Genomic DNA, 19,485 nt, shown 5'->3' on the forward strand with positions numbered 1-19,485 from the left:
ATGATTCATTATATATATATATATATATATATATATATATATATATATATATATGCATCACAATCATGACCATGATTGTGATGCAGTGAATGCAGATGATGATGACAGTGAACTGTGGTGGTTATGATAACTGTGGTGGTGATGATGATATTAAGCAAGATCTGAGGACAGTAACGATGATGACGATGGTGAATAAAATCTTATTACAGCGATGATTGTCATCATCATGTTAATTGTGATGATGATGATGATGATAGTATGTTGATGAAGAAGTAGATGTCAGTCTGGATGTAGCATTAGTCCAGCTTTATTTCCCCCATCATCTGGGGGTCGACATCCTAACAGAACCCTGAAACTCTGGAATTTAACTCAGGTTTTATGTTTCTGACCCTGTTAATATTTCAGTCCTGTGTTTCCAGGGTCTTCCAGGAACACCAGGTTTTCCAGGATCTCCAGGACTCCCAGTAAGTGCTTAAAAAGCATTTAAAAACACAATGGTAGCAAACCAGAGAGGTAGAAAGAAAACATTAGATGAATTCAAAGTTAAAATGCCCTTAATGAATATCTCCGAATCCAAGAATATGGTTTAAAATCAACGAAGACATCAGTCTTAATTGTTTTTATCCCAGCAGAGAAAACAGATTCAGAAAACAAGGAGAATGTGTTTTATCGATCTGCTTTATGGTTGATAAAAGCCTTTTCTGATCTGTTGATGAGATCATACATCAATTTTATTTTCAGGGAATCCCTGGGCTTGAAGGACCAATGGGCCGACCAGGAGTCCCAGGATGCAACGGGACAAAAGTAAAGAATATTGTTTGGCAAATAAATTTTCCATTGCAACATTTATTCTGTACAAATCAATCAAAAAAATCAAATGTAATGAAATGACTTGTCATAAAAAAGGTACAATAACCTGGATCTATAAGCGTGCACAGCTTTGCACTAACACCAGGATAAGGACCTTTCTCATTCAATTTCTGCATTCAGTCTTCTTTTGAAGGAATGTGTCAGCATCCTTGACTCCTATGGCATCATCCTTGGCCAGCTTTCTTCTTGCCTTTTTATCAGTTTTCGAGAAACATCCAGTTTGTGTCATTTTCCTGTTGTCATGTATTTTTCTAGGCAGTTTAAGCATCATAAAACAAGTTAAAGATCCAGTTTTGCCTTCTTGTGGAAGAAAACTGTTTTTCTGTCACTTTTGAGCAGCCTGCCTTCATAAACAAAACACGGAGAAGACAAGGAGAAATCTCTCAACGAAAGATTTCATTATAACTCATGTAAAAAATGGCCTGGTTAACCGGCTTCCTCTGAACGTGAGTCTGTTTACCTGCAATAGTTAAAGGTTTGGTTATTGAGGCTTACAGCAACACTTGACCAACAGGGCTTGAATCATTAAAAAAGATTTAAGGTAGAAAAGAAGTTGAGGGTTGGTTCCAGTTCACCTCTTTAGGGACATTACTTAGTCAGAGAAAGTTAACTGATACCAACTAGATGTAACTGAAGTGCCTTTGGCTCTCAGGAAAACGTGTAAGTGAGGTCAGAATAGAGAAAGAACAACTGGTTAGATCTCCTGATAAAATGACTTTGCTAATGCCTGTACAGTATATAGAAGATGGCCGGATCTAGAAGTGAAACCTGAAGTACGCCACAGTTCTATTTAACTGTCAGATTTTCTGACCACATAAAACCTGGGATTTTTTGTGACAATCCTGATTTTTCTTAGACTCACAATCAAAGATTCTTGATAAGAATGCTGAGTTGTTCCAAAATCCTATGCATGTGTCCCCAAACACAATCACACACACCTACCATTGTCTTCCAGGGGGAGGCTGCCTACCCAGGGTTCCCAGGGGTTACAGGACCACCTGGACCACGAGTAAGTCCATTTCGATTGGTTCCACTCAAACTAAATAAAAGACATTAAAGCTAACAGTGTCCATGTGTTTCAGGGACCCCAGGGGCCACGAGGGATGAAGGTGAACCTCACTCAAAACTTGAAGATACTGAGTTTCATCACCAACAATCTGCTGGGTAATTAAAGCTGCGGACCTTCTGATTTCAGGGAGACTCGTTTGTGTTCCCCGCTCAGCAGGAAAAAAAAGGAGCAACAGGACCACAAGGGCCAAAGGGCAAAAAAGTAAAAGCAATATTATTATTGGGTGGTATAAACTGTACCCTGGTTGGGTGGTGATTTATTTTTGTTTCAGGGGGAACGTGGATATGGAGGAGAAATAGGCCCACCAGGACCAGCAGGACCATTTGGACTTCCTGTACGCTTTAAATTTAATTAAAAATCATTTATTTTATAGCATTCTGTGTGTTGTTAGCAGTCTGTTTTTATTTTTTCCAGGGAAATCCAGGGCTGCCAGGAAATCAAGGAGAAAAGGTTTGTGTGGATTTAGATTGAGTAAGATGATCTGATTTAATAAACTTCTCTAATGTTTGTCTGAGATTGTTTGCAGCGCTGACATCTAACAGGACAAGAAAAAATATATGTTCGATATCTGAGTCCATGAAAACTTGACTGGTAGATTTAACTGTTTCTGCTCTGGGATCTAAAACCAGCCTGAAGTGGAACAAACAGGTCACTGCAGTGGAAACACCAACAGCGTCCAGAATGATGCTGAATAATTAGCTTTTAATAGGATCAGATTTGAAATGTTCTTGATCTTTTTTATGATCCGTTTGATCACTTCAGCCTGAAACCACCTCGCTTTGTTTTAGGGTCAAGAAGGGTCCAGTCCAACGAGCCCCGGTCCACAAGGTCTAAAGGTGAACTAATGAGGTCCATTTGTGAACCCATCATAATGTCAATTCTGATGTGGGCACAGACTCAGACTCATCTCATCACCGTCAAATGATCATCTATGACTCCCCCACCAGAAGGATCAGCTGTGTTTGATTTTCAGGGTGAGCGTGGACCTCCAGGAATCCCCGGAAAGCAGGGAATCAAACTGTACGTTGAAGGACCCAAAGAGCTGAAGGTACATCTGCCTCTACGTTTTACATGTTAATGTGTTTCTTCTTCTCCAATGTTCTGTGTTTGTCTTGAAGGGAGAACCAGGTGTAGAAGGACAGAAAGGTTGCCATGGATCTCCTGTGAGTCAATCCATCCATCATATAATCAGTCTAACATTTAGACTACAGCAGATTTCAGATTATTAGACTCATGCATTGATTTCCACCTGCAGGGTGTCCCAGGGAAACCTGGGATTAAAGGAGAGAAGGGCGAGAGAGGTGAACCTGGCTTCCTGGTGAGAACTAAAACCACAAAATACCAGGTAAGTACAGCGATTGACAGCCAGTAGCAACTCTGACCTTCTATGTTTGTGCTGCAGGGTAAACCAGGGAAGCAGGGATATCCAGGAGAGCTCGGACAGCAGGTAAACATCAGAGTCTCTTCTTCTGTAACTGTCCTAATGTAAAAATAAAACAAAAAAATACATTTGGAACATTATATCTAGGTTTGGTTCTAACTAAAACCTAATTAACGGAGAACCCTATAGAACAAACATGTCATGAACCTGATTAGAAGAAAAGTGTAACTATTCTGTTGAACATGTCCAGTAAAACAGCCCCAACCCAAACAAGGAAAATCTGAGGAAAATGTCTGAAACATTTGTTCTGTGCAGGGAGCCCCCGGGAACATTGGCTTCATCGGTCTTCCTGGTATTGATGGTACCTCGGTGAGTTTGACCAAAGCTACTGGAACTATGGATGGAGAGGAAGAGCTGCTCGCTGTACTGATGTGATCCTGTGTTGTTGCTTTTTTCATCTCTAGGGAGAAAAAGGAAATCGAGGTCCCCCAGGTCTCCCAGGAGAGGTGAGTTTTTAGCTGTGAGCCAGATAAAGTTTTCTGTGTTAGTTTTAGCAGATCATCATGCCTGAAGGAAATAAACGGAGGAACCCAAACAGCAAAAGGTTAAACTAAGCCTTTGGGACCATCAGATAAAGGTGTGGCCTTTGTTTGGGGCCTGACTGATATGCTGCTGCTGTGTTGAACAAGCGGTTTATTGTTGGATCAGGAATGTATTGTTTTATTTTATTAGGCGATCTATAATCCCATATATCTGAAAGGCCAGCAAGGTGTCCCTGGGCCCCGTGGACCCCCAGGAGTCCCTGGATTTCAAGGTATTTACACAATTAGTACTTTTGTATTAGAGGATGTTTTCTGGAATTGAAACATAAAAATTACTATTGTATCTGTAATCAGGTTACTTCAATTCAATTCAACCAATTTATATAGTGCCAATTTACAACACATCTAAAGGCACTTTACCAAAAATAAAAGTCAATGCAATCATAAAGACAGATTCCAAGTCAGTTTCATCCATTCTAGTTAATCCTAACTATCAAACAGTCAGGTTCATACATTCCAATTAATCGTAACCATTGAACAGTTCAGTCAGATTCAGTTATTTATTCAAATTGGATAAAAAGTTTTTCTATCTAAGGAAACCCAGCAGATTGCATCCAGTCAGTGATTTGCAGCATTCACTCCTCCTGGATGAGCATGTAGAGACAGTGGACAGTCACTGGTGTTGACTTTGCAGCAATCCCTCATACTGAGCATGCATGTAGCGACAGTGGAGAGGAAAAACTCCCTTTTAACAGGAAGAAACCTCCAGCAGAACCAGAACCAGGCTCAATGTGAGCGGCCATCTGCCACGACCGACTGGAGGTTTGAGAGAACAGAGCAGAGATACAAAGAGAACAAAGAAGCACTGATCCAGGAGTACTTTCTATGGGAAGGAAAAGTAAATGTTAATGGATGTAGCTCCTTTAGTCGTTTCATCTAGAAAGAAAGAACAGATAAACTCTGAGCCAGTTTTCAAGGTTAGAGTCTGAAAGAGAGAACATAGAGTTAGTCACAGTAGAAGCTCAGTCAGTAGCCATGTCTAGGAGAGAGAAAGGGTTAAACACTGAAAGACAGGGCTATGTGGATCATCGGTAGAGGGTGAACATTAAGTTGTTTCCAGCAGCAGTTCAGCTGATGTCCTCCTCCAGGAAGGTGCCACAGCTAAACACAGGTCCAGGTCAGGTGTAGCTTCTAGGAGGAGAAATAAACTGAGAAAAGTTCAAGGTAAAAGTTGAAATAACAGCAAATAATGCAACTCAAGACGTCATTGGACATTTCCATATCTGCGGGTTTGTTTTACCATGTCTTGTTATCCAATGAATCATGGAAACCAATGTGTGAAACAATAAAAACTTCTCTGATCTGTTGCAGGACTGATTGGGTTTCCCGGGCTGAAGGGCGAGTCAGGTACAAAATAATTACATGTTTTTGTTGTTCTCCCAACACCTGGTTTGGCAATGATTAAACTGATTGAAAAGCATATTCAAAAAGTACATTTTATGAACTGACAAAAACTACCCATTTACTTTACTTGGACCTGTTAAAAGTCTTGAGTCTGGTCTTAAACCCAACTTGGACTGAATGTAGAAGTCCCTTTTTAGGATCTATGACTTTACTCATATTCCCAAGGTTAAAAATCCAACTGACATGTTGATGTAGGACTAGAGACTCTAGTTGTATTTTGTCCAAAATGTTTGTTTTTGACTCTAAATGAATACTAAACTGCATATGGTTTGCATATGACTCAAGCTTGATCTCTGATCTTTACAATGAAGCCTGGAATCTTGATGAAATGATGAAACTTGGCTCGGGTGAATTAATGAAACACTTGACTTTGAGTAAATGTTTTAAAACAGGATTTCATGAAATTGTTTTCTCTCTAAACCCAAGAACTGACCTGGAGTTTGTCAAAGAAACTTGGGTTCAAAGATTTCAAATCTGACTCGATTCAGACTTGCCTTTGAAGACCTTCACATGAAACACTGACATTAGTGAAACAAGATGAGAAATGTTTATTGTTCTCCATAGACTTTATTCTGACCCAGTCCTGGCGCATCCTACTTGAGATTTTTGTCGCCTTCTTCTAAGGACTTGGCCATGAAAAACTATTGCAAGACTTGTGAATAGAGTTGGATTTGCTGTGTTAGGACCAGATTTAATTCTGATTTCTTCTAAGAAATTTCGTCTAAGACTTGTTTCATGGCAAGAAGTGGATCTTCAGTTTTCTCTGAAGACCTGAGAATGGACTCGTCAGTAAGAGGAGATCAGAACTTTGTCTTATAAATGCATTTGGACTCGATAATGACTTGGCTTCCAGAGTTTTGGGATCGTTACTGTATATATTAACACCTTTTGTGTCAACATGTATTCTGTCTTTCAAGGTGTGGGTCGCAATGGACCACCAGGCTCCCATGGACCACCTGGCTCATTGGGTCCCAGAGGAGAACCTGGAGTGCCAGGGCCAGTAATTACAGGACCTCCAGGACTGACCGGATCCCCAGGGGTTCCTGGAGCTGAAGGAGAACAAGGAGAACCAGGATTACCAAGTAGACTAATGCTCTTCTTTCTTCTTGGGATGCTCAGTCTAATTTTCTCCTGGCCTATGTCAGTCAGAGATGTATCACCAAGCTTCTCTAAACCCTTAAAGAAGCTAAGTGAAAAGTGGAAAATATGAGCACCTCTGTTTTACTCAGTTTTATTGAGGAAACATAAACCCTCCCACCAACAGCTTAAACTTTGTGTCATTTGGCCCTCAGATTTTGTGATGGAGGGAACTGGTCCTCTAGGAGCCAAAGGTTCAAAAGGCCTGATAGGACTTCCTGGACTGAGAGGGGCGGTTGGTCATAAGGGTGAGTAATTATAATCCAGTCTTAGCTTGACCATGTGGCAAAATCTTGCATTCACTCTTTTAAGTTCAAAATGTTTGTAATTATCTGGTTCTTCAGGTCAGAAAGGGGAGCTTTGTACAGTTTGTCGTTTTGAGTATGGCCTTCCTGGACCTCAGGGACAGCCAGGGGAGCCTGGTCAAAGCGGGTTGCCAGGTAAGAAGAATGTCACTCTGATTTTTTTCACCTGGTCACTGTCAGAAAGCAGCCTTTCCACTTCTTATCTCCCTTGCATCTCAAAAGTCTCAAAGGTCAGACTCATCATGAAGGATCAGCACAATAAGAATAACATTGAACATCCAGAAGGACCTAAACTAGAAATCAAACTCACTTGTCTTTCACCTTGGTTCCAGGTTCAGCTGGTTTTACGGGGCCTGCAGGTGATAAAGGTGTCAAAGGTATTGTAGGACCACCAGGACCACAGGTGAGTTCTACTTTAACATGTAGCAATACGTGAATTCTGATGCATTTCTTAGGTGAGATTCGGTATCTCACAGTCTGCAGTTAAAGACTTCTGGATGACTTCTGGTTTCTAGCAACTAGCTTAAAATTTAGCAACTGATGAATGAATCAACAAACCTCTGTTTGTTTCTGATCAGGGTTTCTTTGGTTTTCCCGGCCTCCCGGGGACCCAAGGACCTGCAGGTGAGCCAGGAGTTATGACTAGGCTGGGGCAGAAGGGTGAGGATGGGGACAGGGGGGATCCTGGGCCACAGGGACAGGAAGGGAAGGATGGATATCCAGGAACACCGGGTCTGAAAGGTGTTCAAGGACAAAAAGGAAACCTGGTGGGTATCATTTTTCTTGACCAGTCTGCATAGGTAGAAACCTAAAGAAACTCCTTAACTCATTCCTTCACATCCAAGTTTTATTACTATGTCTTAACATTCATCATTAAAACTAACTGATGGCTGTAAGAAACCATCTTCCTTCAGGGACCTCAAGGGCCCAAAGGTGACAGGGGGCTATTTGGCACCACAGGTCTCAGAGGACTGACTGGGCAGATGGGGTCTACAGGACAACTTGGAGTTGGGGCTCCAGGATCTCCAGGGGCCAAAGGAGCTAAGGGACTCCTGGGAAAGCCTGGAGAACCTGGACCTCCAGGTCAGTCTATCATGATGTTGCCCAGATTAGAAAATGATTCTCAGAGCAAAAGCCAACTGGTCTATGTTTCAGGGGAAAAAGGTTCTCAAGGGGAAATCCAAACCTTTCCAGGAGATCCAGGCCAGAAGGGCGATAAAGGTTTATTTGGGATCACTGGGTCCAGAGGTAAGAGAGGGATTCAGCTGCTGACTCTGCTTCTGTAGAGTCCTTATTTACTGCTTCTAGCCCAGTACAAATGGTTTTGACAAAGAACCACATTAAACCAGGTCAAGATTACGAGACTGAATGTCCAAAACTGCTACAGCTCAAAACAAATTGTTACTGTTTAAACTGCTCTCTATAAATCCTATCCACCTTATTCCTCTAACCCACCTTAACTCAACGCCTCTTCCATCCTTCCTTTAACCCACAATGCTTTGCATGAAGTTTGTTGTTGACATCCGAACCAACAATTCTCTCATAAGGGAAAAATGGATGAAAACGTGAAGATGTAAACGCTTCCACTTTAAATCGGATTATCAAATCATAGCTTCAGTAAGGTTGAGTAACACTCATGCACCCTCATTGTCCATTCATCCAAACACAATGATACACTTTAGTTTGCAAGTTTATTGAGGTGTTTAAATGTTTAAAATGCATGGGTTCTATTTGTAAGCGTGCACATTTGGTTCACATGTATTTTTATCAACTCGCCCGAGCATACCGGTACCGGTACCAGTACGAAAAAAGCAACATCCATTTTTCGCCCTCTCCAAAACCAGGTCAAATGCCACCAAGTATTTTTTTCTTGAATCCCTCACAAGAGGAGGCTTAACGTTCACAAAACAATTCCTCATATGAGTTTGTACAAATACTATTAGTTTTACAGCAACTTTAACGTGATGGCATTTAAAGGTACCTCAGACAAGTCTGACTCTGTGAATAAAACGGCACAAAAAACTCCTTTTTTTTGCAGCGCCCCCACGTCTCACATCATAACAAACTAGAGACACTTTCACCTTTCTAACAAGGCAAAACTCGCCTTTCTAGCACCTCCTCCGGTGATGCAGTTCATAACACATGCGCATCAGTTGCTGCACATGTCCCGTAGCTAGCCCGCACGATCTGTTACAATAAGGGAGATATCTATTTTATTTTATTCTATTCTAAATAGTGTTTTTCTGTGGTCAGCCCCATTTAGACACTATATTAATCCTGATTGTTTGCCTGTTGAAAAGTAATCTTCTGATCACAGGAGTATTTCAGTTTTGACTTTGAACTGATCCACCCGCTGAAGCTGGAAGCTTCATCAATTAAAGGTGGAGCTGTGAACAGTGCAACAAGTAGTTGTGTCTGTAACTGTGATTATCAAAATGGACCACAAAGAAGGAATTTAGCTAAACTACAAACCAGTCAAAAAACAACTGACTATCAAAAACAAACCAATTTACTGCAGCAGCCGCTATCAAAACACCATCAATTCCTCAGGAACAGAGCCAGAAATAAGATGCATACAATCCTAAACCCTTGAGAAACCCACATCTTTCCAGTTCTGTTCAGGTAATATCTTGTTTCTGTTCTCCTTTTGTCTTAGGTATGACAGGACCTCCAGGTCCTAAAGGAATTTTGGGGCCAAAGGGCGAAAAGGGACTTGAGGGTTTATCTTTCCAGGGGATCCGAGGCACCACAGGGTTAAAGGGTCAGATCTGAAACAGTTTTTGCCAAATTCTCAAAGTTTTTACAGAAACTAGATGTGAATTGAAATAAAATGTCATTTTTGGCTTTAGGAGACAAGGGTTCCAGAGGAGCGCCAGGTTTTCCCAATTATGGCAGCAAGGGACGAGAGGGGCCATGGGGCCCCCCAGGGACCATTGGCCAGAAGGTAGCGTAGCATCTGAAAGATCCTAAAACAAAAACCATAAAGGCTGAGATGAGTTTGTTGAACAGAACCAACCACCAGACTGAAACAACAGAGAAACAGCTGGACAGTTTATGAATAAGGAATACCTCATCTAATGACTCAACTGTTCACAACAGACATAACGGTTCTCTTTGGAACCAATCCACGTCTTCTAATAGGAGACTGATTGAACTAGTGAGAACTTTGAAAGTAATCTGACCTGAAAACTGAAAAAAACATTACAGTTATAAAATAATTTTGTTTGAATGATCAAAGCTTGAAGGCAATCTGTTGTTTTGACTCATTTTCACTTCTTTTGGTCTTTTGGTAAAAGGGGGACCGAGGTTTTGGTGAACCAGGTGAGGAGGGTCAACAGGGCTCTCCGGGAAAAGATGGCTGTGTGGGACCACCAGGAGTTCCTGGACTTCCAGGACCAGAGGGAGTTCAGGGACCTCCAGGAGAAGATGGTCTTCCAGGGACAAAAGGTAGCAGGACTCCACATGGGATCTTTGGCCATCTTCCCAGTTTGTCCCAGTTTGTTGTGATCCAGTCCTGTGATACCATCTATGTTCAAGGTTGCATTGAGTCATTAATAGCAGGTATCGCAAATGGTTTAGACAAGTCTCCCAGTCAACAGATTATCATCACAGCGAACCACAGCTCAGGGTTTATTCAGGTCTTAGTTCTGTTGAAGCCGTCTCTGCTTCCCCGGGTCCATTGATTTGGTTACAGGTTTCAAAGAGTGAAATAAACACAAGTACAATCTACTTATGTTCACCTTCTGCGCAGAGTGAGAGATGGAGGCCCCATGCAGCTGCAGGCCCAACTCTGATCAACTCTCTGCTTCCAGCTCGTTTTATTCAGTCTCAAGGGTGTGTTCAACATATACATATATCATGTCACACATGTATAACATAACATTTCCTTATGTCCAAATATGGAGTATTTCTAGTTGTTTTCTTATAGCAAGCTTGTCTTGTCTTGTCTCGGCCTTCCTTGTCCTCCACTTGTTTACGACCTTGGACTTTCTCTATCCTGTACTCCCTTGTCATTCACCAATTTATGCCCTTGCCCTCTCTGTGCTTCTCACTCCCTATGTTTTCACTCCCCTAGGACCCTTCTATGCTTCACTCCCTAAGCTTGACCCCCCTATTTCCACACATTCCAGTTACACACATAGATGGTTTATATTCTACAATTCCCCTTTTGAACTCTCATAAAAAAGTTCACAATCTAAACTGTCCTTCTAAAAATAAATAGAAATAAGTCAAAATATTACTGTACCCCCTGTAAAAGAGAAAATCATTAAACACATGCATGCATCATATTATGCGTCCATGAATTCACACTCTGAGTCCTCATCCACACAAAGTTAAATCATAACCTGAAAAAGATACAGAAACATCAAAATGTATTATAAAATATAAAATGTTCGCCAAACGGTGTCTTCTGGGGTGGGAGGGAAGCTCCACCACTCCCAGTGAGAGAGAAACTCAATCACATCCGCCTTTTCTTCTGCTGTTCTTTCTTCTCTTCTCTTCAGCTCCCAGGTGTAGACTGACCTGGAGCCTTGCGTTCTCACACCTGGGGATTATTCTGCCCCTTCAGTGGTGTGAGAAATCTGATCTTCAGCTCTCAGGTGTAGACTGACCTAGAGCTAATTTCTCTCACCCGGGGATTATTCTGCCCCTTCTTGGGTGAGAGAAGTGAGATTGCCTTCTCCTGTGTTTTCGCTCAGATCCTCCTGGGCCTGAGAAAGGGATCGTTGAGGTGGTTCTGCTCCTGCACACTGGCTCCAGTGATACCAAGTAGCACCTTTGCCCTTCAACCTGACGGCATGGGTTGTCCTCTCTGTGACCTGGAATGGACCGGTCCACCTTGGCTCTGACCACTTTCTTTTGATGACTTTCAGGAGGACCCACTCGGCTTCCGAGAGAATCTCTCTTTAGCGCAGTGTGGGGGTCAAAAACCACAGCAAATGGTTGCTGGTCTTTTTGGGCAAGCAGACGCAGGAACAACCGGACGAACCCCTCAGATCTGTTTGTGTTGGAGGCTTTCAATCAGGACTGCGACATATTCAAGACAATGCTGGCTCTGCCGTTTGAAGCTTGGGCAGAGAAGATGAGTGAAATTGGACAGCGTCTTTTCCACAACTCACGCAGTTGGATCGATGTCATGTCAGTGAAAAAAACGCTGACGTTTCCTGTTTTACGTCTAGAACAAACCCTCTTCTGAGGACCCGCCCCCTTCCTATGATATATATATATATACGGGGGGATAACAGCAAGCTCACAGACACTGAGAACCGTATCCTGAGAATGAGTGAGCCAACACCATACAGGGATCTCCACAACCACCGAGCAGAGATCCACTTCTCTCCTGAGCACGATGAAAGCTTCAACATTGGACCATATCATCTGCCTTCCCTTGACCTCTTCTCACCATCCACCTCAACGTCCTCATTCTCAGAGACCCACTTCAGTCCTGCATCACCTACAGGATACAACATGAAAATGTATCAACCGCTTTCTCCAGACCTCTACTCACCATCGCCGCTATTCATGGCCGAGTCTGTAGACGCGAATGTCCTGCCTGAAGACATGAAGGTGGTCGTGGAGGATGAGTTAGCTACCAGCTACTCACCCTCTACCGAAGCCCCTACACAAACCCTGGAACCGATGCAGGACCCTCAGCCTTCAGCGGAGGATGAGAATAACCAGGGGACGAAATTGACGGTTGGTTCTCAACCACCCTCATCAATACGGTAAAAACAGCGATACTTCATTTATTCAACATAACCTCTTTGAACTATCTCAGAGAAACCTGCTATGGATGTATAACGAACCACCCAAGCCAGCGTCAGCACCAATGCCTGGAGGTATTGGGGGAGGATTATTACCAAGTCAACTTTCAACGCATCGTACGACGACTCGTAACCCCCAAACTCATTCCTGCTATTCAGAATCTTCTGGTACTTCGACGCATACAAGCGGATGACTTCAGAGTGAAGACAATTGCAGAGACGGTTTTATATGAACTGAAATCGGTACAAGGCATCCACAGTGCAATAGCGCACGTTTATGATCGCATGGTCGATGAGAAACACCTCAAACAACTTAACTCTGTTTCAGAGTGCTATGGACTGACAAACTGATCTCACATGTTTGATGACTTGTGTCATTTTTTTTTTTTTTTAGTATTCCAGTACTTTAATTAATCTGCATTGTATGATTTTTCTTCTTTTTTTTTTTTTTTTTACTATTAAATACAATTAAAGTAGGAACATATTAACCTTTGCCAAAAGTGTTGTTTAAAAGCTAGCAGTGTTTGAATTCATCAGCATTAATCTGCATTTTATCTGATTTTTTTCTTTTTCTTTTTACTATTAAATACAAAAATAAAAAAAAAGGGATAAATCTACCCTCCGGTGTGTTTTTTTCTCATTATTTAACAAGTAATCGTCAGAGTGAGCATAAGGCAGAGATGGCAGGAAGACGGCTGATGAAGAAAGCATATTATAGCCCTTCAAATCCGGGAAGTTTTGGGGATGTAGATAGGCTGAGGAGGGTTATGCAAGATGAAACGGGAAAGAAGGTCGCGGTTGAAAAAGTTAAAGATTTTTTATCAGGAGAAGATACCTATACTCTACATAAACCTGCAAGAATAAAGTTCCCGAGAAACAGAGTTTTTGTCACCAGACCATTGAGGCAGTTCCAGGCTGATCTCTGTGACATGCAAGCTCTGGCCATGGAAAATGATGGTTATAATTATTTATTAACAGTCATTGACATCTTTTCAAAAAGGGCGTATGTACGAGTTTTGAAGAGGAAAACAGCCGCTGAGGTGGTAAAGGCATTTGAATCAGTTTTTACAGAAAGTCAGATCCCCAAAAAACTTCAGACTGATGCCGGTAAAGAATTTTTTAACAAGAAATTTAAGGTTTTAATGGAGAAACATGGTATTGAACATTTTGCCACAACGAGTGAAGCAAAAGCTTCAGTGGTCGAGAGATTTAACCGCACATTAAAAACAAGGATGTGGAGATATTTTACAGCTAACAATACCCGGCGGTACGTCGATGTACTGCAAAACCTAGCTAGAAGCTACAACCATTCCTACCACTCCAGCATTAAAATGAGCCCTATGGAAGTGACCCCAGAAAATGCCTTTCAAGTGTTTCAGAATCTGTATGATGTCAAGTCCAACAGATATTGCAAGGACTCAGTGACAACGTTTAAACAAGGGGATCTTGTCAGAATATCCAAGGTCCGTGGAGTGTTTGACAAAAAATACGAACAGAGTTTTACAGATGAAGTGTTTACAGTGTATGAGCGGATACCCCGATCTCCTTCTGTATACAAACTCGAAAGATTTGGATGGAGAACCTATCGAGGGTTCCTTTTACGGAGAGGAGCTTCAAAAAGTAAAAATATTTAACGACAAGATGTATCAAGTGGAAAAAATATTAAAACGACGTACGGTTTTTGTAAGCTGGAAAAACTGGCCTGATAAATTCAACAGTTGGATCAAGTTTGATGAACTTCGAAACGTATAAAAAGGTTTGCACTAAACCTCACAGTTGACACAGCATCATGAACCGTCAGGTAGAGGATGATGGCTTTTACGTTACCCTTCCTTCTAATGCTAGCATGGAAGTGTTTAAAAATAATACCAGTTCGAGTTTCCGTGTAAATTTAGCTCAACATATTGATTTAGAAGGCCAATGGATGGTTGCATTAGCCGAGATTTCATATCCTCATACATGGCATAATTTACCGGATTATGATGCCTACTTTGAATGGAGGAAGGTTGGTGATGTGGAGATCAATACGCAAAGGATCAGAAGTGGCTACTATAACAGCGTTATTCAACTCGAGACAGAGATGGAAATGTTTTTCAAAAAAATTAACTCGGGTTTACGCATTAAATTCAACAAAGAGATTTGCATTTCAAGCAAGCGGTCCGTATGAAATACGCTTCTTCAACACTCTAGCTTATATGATGGGCGTGAAACCAGGGGAATGGATTCATGTTTCTGAACCAAAACTGGCTCCTTTTCCAGCGGATATAAAGGCTGGTTTCTATCACCTATACTGTTACAGCGACGTGGTCAGCCCTCAAATAGTAGGCGACACTTTTGCGCCTTTACTGCGGACCGTCAAAGTACAAGGCGACTTCAGTGATATGATTACTCTGACGTTTAACCCCGCCCACTACCTTCCAGTCTCCAGAAGACATATTGAAAATATCAATATAGAAATTAAATCGGACCAAAACGTTCCTGTAAATTTCGTCTATGGAAAGACCGTCGTAAGACTACACTTCAGACCGGTGATATCACAACGTAGCCTGAGATAAATTTTATTTGTATAAACTATTCCAGAGATATGTATATAACCTCTAAGATTGATTGGTTATCATTCATATTACGCTGGTCATTCAACACTGCATCAAGCAGGCAAGAGAGAACATGGCACAGCTAAGTCTGAGACGTGATCCAAATTGCTTTGTAAATTACTATGTAAGTCAATCAGGCGGTAATCTGCCAGGGTTTTATGAGGCCCCGGTCATGTACGGACGAGGGATTGGATCATTATTTTCAAAATTATTCCACTTCGTATCCCCTCTGATTAAAAAAGGATTTGCAATTGCAAAACCCCATCTTAAAACGGCTGCATCAAATATCGCTTCGGATGTCATCGGTAGAGCCGTGAGTAAAATGAGTGGTTCTACACACACAGAAGGTCAAGAAGGTTCAGGAATTATGGTTTTATCCAAAAGACCCAGAACAAGACCCCCAGGTGATCGTTTAAGGACGGTTAAAAAACAACGACAAACACGAAAAAGGAGATCAGTCGGAGCAGACAAACGAAGAGGAAGGAAGTCTTCCGCAAGTTTTGATATATTTAAATAATGGCTCTTTTACATAACAAATCATCAGAGTGCACGCTGGCAGAGTTGGACTTATTTTCTGCCCCGATGACGCAGCTATTGATCGAAGATAAAATTTACACCGAGATCCAGCTTTTATCAGCAATCACTGATGGAGGCCCGATCGAGTTTTTCATTCCGGGAGACGGAGAAAAGTATCTGGATCTCAACGATACGCTGTTGCATCTCAGAGTGAAAATTACTAACGAGGATGGAACAAACCTGCCGGATGATGCACCTGTAGGGCTCATCAACTATCCGTTAAACACCATCTTCAGTCAGTGTGACGTAACTCTCGGAGATCGATTGATTTCACAATCCAGCGCTACACATCCATATAGAGCCATGATTGAGACATTGTTAAACTTTTCTGAGGATTCTTTAAAAAGCCAGTTTAGCTCTGGTCTTTTTTATAAAGACACTGCAGGTGCTCTGAACTCTATTGTTACAACTAACGGCCCTAACCAAGGTCTTAACAGCAGAGCAGGCTTTACGGCAAATTCCAGGGAGGTACATCTCCTAGGCCCCCTGCATGCAGACATACAGGTCCTTCTCAAAATATTAGCATATTGTGTTAAAGTTAATTATTTTCCATAATGTCATGATGAAAATTTAACATTCATATATTTTAGATTCATTGCACACTAACTGAAATATTTCAGGTCTTTTATTGTCTTAATACGGATGATTTTGGCATACAGCTCATGAAAACCCAAAATTCCTATCTCACAAAATTAGCATATTTCATCTGACCAATAAAAGAAAAGTGTTTTTAATACAAAAAACGTCAACCTTCAAATAATCATGTACAGTTATGCACTCAATACTTGGTCGGGAATCCTTTTGCAGAAATGACTGCTTCAATGCGGCGTGGCATGGAGGCAATCAGCCTGTGGCACTGCTGAGGTCTTATGGAGGCCCAGGATGCTTCGATAGCGGCCTTTAGCTCATCCAGAGTGTTGGGTCTTGAGTCTCTCAACGTTCTCTTCACAATATCCCACAGATTCTCTATGGGGTTCAGGTCAGGAGAGTTGGCAGGCCAATTGAGCACAGTGATACCATGGTCAGTAAACCATTTACCAGTGGTTTTAGCACTGTGAGCAGGTGCCAGGTCGTGCTGAAAAATGAAATCTTCATCTCCATAAAGCTTTTCAGCAGATGGAAGCATGAAGTGCTCCAACATCTCCTGATAGCTAGCTGCATTGACCCTGCCCTTGATAAAACACAGTGGACCAACACCAGCAGCTGATACGGCACCCCAGACCATCACTGACTGTGGGTACTTGACACTGGACTTCTGGCATTTTGGTATTTCCTTCTCCCCAGTCTTCCTCCAGACTCTGGCACCTTGATTTCCGAATGACATGCAGAATTTGCTTTCATCCGAAAAAAGTACTTTGGACCACTGAGCAACAGTCCAGTGCTGCTTCTCTGTAGCCCAGGTCAGGCGCTTCTGCCGCTGTTTCTGGTTCAAAAGTGGCTTGACCTGGGGAATGCGGCACCTGTAGCCAATTTCCTGCACACGCCTGTGCACGGTGGCTCTGGATGTTTCTACTCCAGACTCAGTCCACTGCTTCCGCAGGTCCCCCAAGGTCTGGAATCGGCCCTTCTCCACAATCTTCCTCAGGGTCCGGTCACCTCTTCTCGTTGTGCAGCGTTTTCTGCCACACTTTTTCCTTCCCACAGACTTCCCACTGAGGTGCCTTGATACAGCACTCTAGGAACAGCCTATTCGTTCAGAAATGTCTTTCTGTGTCTTACCCTCTTGCTTGAGGGTGTCAATAGTGGCCTTCTGGACAGCAGTCAGGTCGGCAGTCTTACCCATGATTGGGGTTTTGAGTGATGAACCAGGCTGGGAGTTTTAAAGGCCTCAGGAATCTTTTGCAGGTGTTTAGAGTTAACTCGTTGATTCAGATGATTAGGTTCATAGCTCGTTTAGAGACCCTTTTAATGATATGCTAATTTTGTGAGATAGGAATTTTGGGTTTTCATGAGCTGTATGCCAAAATCATCCGTATTAAGACAATAAAAGACCTGAAATATTTCAGTTAGTGTGCAATGAATCTAAAATATATGAATGTTAAATTTTCATCATGACATTATGGAAAATAATGAACTTTATCACAATATGCTAATTTTTTGAGAAGGACCTGTATTTTTCTGTGAGAGACTTCTTTTAAACTCTGTTGACCTCAAAATTAAACTTACAAGAGCCAACGATGCCTTTTGTCTCATGGCAGCAAGAGACTCCACTTACAAACTCAGGATATTAGGAGCATCTCTTTTTATCAAAAAAGTTACCGTCTCTCCAGCTGTACGACTGGGGCACGCTTCAGCTTTAATGAAAGCAAATGCTCTGTATCCACTTTCACATGTGAATGTAAAAACATATTCCATCCCTGAAAATTCAAGGGTATGCAACCAAGAGAATCTTTTCTTAGGCGTCTTTCCCAAGTATATGGTGATTGCATTACTGGATCATGATGCTTTTACAGGAACACGCAATCTCAATCCGTTTGACTTTAATCATTTTGATATGGAATATTTAGCTTTGTGTAAGGATGGCAGACAAATTCCTGCTAAAGACTTCCAGCCCAATTTTAACCAAGGTAGTTCAGTGAGAGAGTATTACAACTTGTTTACGGCTACAGGACAACATCTAAAAGATCTTCCACTGAGTATAACACGTCAGGAATTTAATCTAGGATACTCTCTATTCACATTTAATCTTAACCCGGGCGAGGACACAGATGCTGTATCTCCAGTTTCCAGTGGGAATTTAAGACTGGAAATGCGTTTCAGAAACCCGTTGCCTCATACCACCACGCTGATCATCTACGCTTGTTATGACTCTATTTTAGAGATTGATTCAAAGAGGCGTGTGCTGGTGGATTATTATTAATCTAATCAGGCATGAATAATCATGAAATTGAGAACCTGCTGCATCATCTGCAGATTTGCCGCTGCTAGCTGACAAATTCCCAGGGCCGGCCTACTTTATTGTGAACACACATCCTTCACACATGCCTGGAGAACACTGGCTAGCTCTGACATTGGATGAGAATGGTCAATCCAGCTTTTTTGACTCTTATGGATTCTCTCCGGATTTCGAGTTCTACCCGTCAAGCATCGTAACATTTTTAGAAGACAGATCCTCAAAAATATTGTATCATAATAATCAGCTTCAAAACACTCTGTCCACTGTGTGCGGTCACCATTGCATTTTTTTATCTATGTCATAGAGCGTGCGGATTATCAATGCAGCAAGTGTTGTCGAAATACACCGGAGATGTGATTAAGAATGATTTAATGGTATCTAACTTTGTGAAAAAATATCAGAAATGTGTCGTTAATCAAAGTTGTACATTTTATACTCACGGAACATGCTCTTTGGAGATGTTTCTGGATTGTTATGGAATTTAAATTGTCTTTTTTTTTCATTGTTTGTGTAACTGCCACATTTCTATTTCTACAAGTTTCTGTGTATTTTAAGTTAATTTTGTGAAGCGTCACTAGAGGGCGCTGTGGTGTCAGAGTATACGTGTGTTGTATAGAGATATGTCAAGAAGAAAAAAGCGATCTCAGGAAGAAAAGGGGAAAGAACGCAGAAAGAAAATAGCATGGACAGAAAGGTTTAATAAAGGAAGCAAAACCAAGAAGAAAATACGTTTTTCCTAATTCCTTACTCGGTACTCAGCCAACGAGGTATTTTGTCTGTTTTTATGCTGTAAAGTAGTTTATTTGCAATTGTCTTTATTTTTAATCAAGCTAATTATTGTCTTGTCTGTGTTTTAGTTTTCACAGTGTGTTTTGAATCTATACCA

The 19,485-nt window shown here is 41.6% G+C and overlaps 1 protein-coding gene and 1 long non-coding RNA gene across 2 annotated transcripts in view; one reads left to right on the plus strand and one right to left on the minus strand.

Moving 5' to 3' along the window:
* col4a3 (collagen, type IV, alpha 3) overlaps positions 1-19,485 on the plus strand; it is a 66,534-nt gene that overhangs the window by 16,935 nt on the left and 30,114 nt on the right. Inside the window, exons 5-30 of the mRNA XM_047392796.1 lie at positions 420-464; positions 742-804; positions 1,826-1,879; positions 1,953-1,979; positions 2,066-2,140; positions 2,211-2,273; positions 2,354-2,389; positions 2,728-2,775; positions 2,913-2,987; positions 3,058-3,102; positions 3,195-3,257; positions 3,342-3,386; positions 3,636-3,689; positions 3,785-3,826; positions 4,053-4,134; positions 5,234-5,269; positions 6,244-6,408; positions 6,619-6,711; positions 6,808-6,903; positions 7,101-7,171; positions 7,347-7,535; positions 7,683-7,851; positions 7,924-8,016; positions 9,425-9,529; positions 9,618-9,712; positions 10,065-10,215. Of these exons, the coding sequence (XP_047248752.1) occupies positions 420-464; positions 742-804; positions 1,826-1,879; positions 1,953-1,979; positions 2,066-2,140; positions 2,211-2,273; positions 2,354-2,389; positions 2,728-2,775; positions 2,913-2,987; positions 3,058-3,102; positions 3,195-3,257; positions 3,342-3,386; positions 3,636-3,689; positions 3,785-3,826; positions 4,053-4,134; positions 5,234-5,269; positions 6,244-6,408; positions 6,619-6,711; positions 6,808-6,903; positions 7,101-7,171; positions 7,347-7,535; positions 7,683-7,851; positions 7,924-8,016; positions 9,425-9,529; positions 9,618-9,712; positions 10,065-10,215 (2,080 nt within the window). The remainder of the gene's footprint in view (positions 1-419; positions 465-741; positions 805-1,825; positions 1,880-1,952; positions 1,980-2,065; positions 2,141-2,210; positions 2,274-2,353; positions 2,390-2,727; positions 2,776-2,912; positions 2,988-3,057; positions 3,103-3,194; positions 3,258-3,341; positions 3,387-3,635; positions 3,690-3,784; positions 3,827-4,052; positions 4,135-5,233; positions 5,270-6,243; positions 6,409-6,618; positions 6,712-6,807; positions 6,904-7,100; positions 7,172-7,346; positions 7,536-7,682; positions 7,852-7,923; positions 8,017-9,424; positions 9,530-9,617; positions 9,713-10,064; positions 10,216-19,485) is intronic.
* The window catches only part of LOC124884753, a 33,888-nt gene continuing 17,257 nt past the window's right edge, over positions 2,855-19,485 (minus strand). Inside the window, exons 2-3 of the long non-coding RNA XR_007042496.1 lie at positions 3,322-3,419; positions 2,855-3,210 (exon numbers count right to left, since the gene is read on the minus strand). This is a non-coding gene — a long non-coding RNA (uncharacterized LOC124884753). The remainder of the gene's footprint in view (positions 3,211-3,321; positions 3,420-19,485) is intronic.

This window comes from Girardinichthys multiradiatus, chromosome 18 (assembly GCF_021462225.1).
Source record: "Girardinichthys multiradiatus isolate DD_20200921_A chromosome 18, DD_fGirMul_XY1, whole genome shotgun sequence".
In the NCBI taxonomy this organism is placed as follows: domain Eukaryota; kingdom Metazoa; phylum Chordata; class Actinopteri; order Cyprinodontiformes; family Goodeidae; genus Girardinichthys; species Girardinichthys multiradiatus.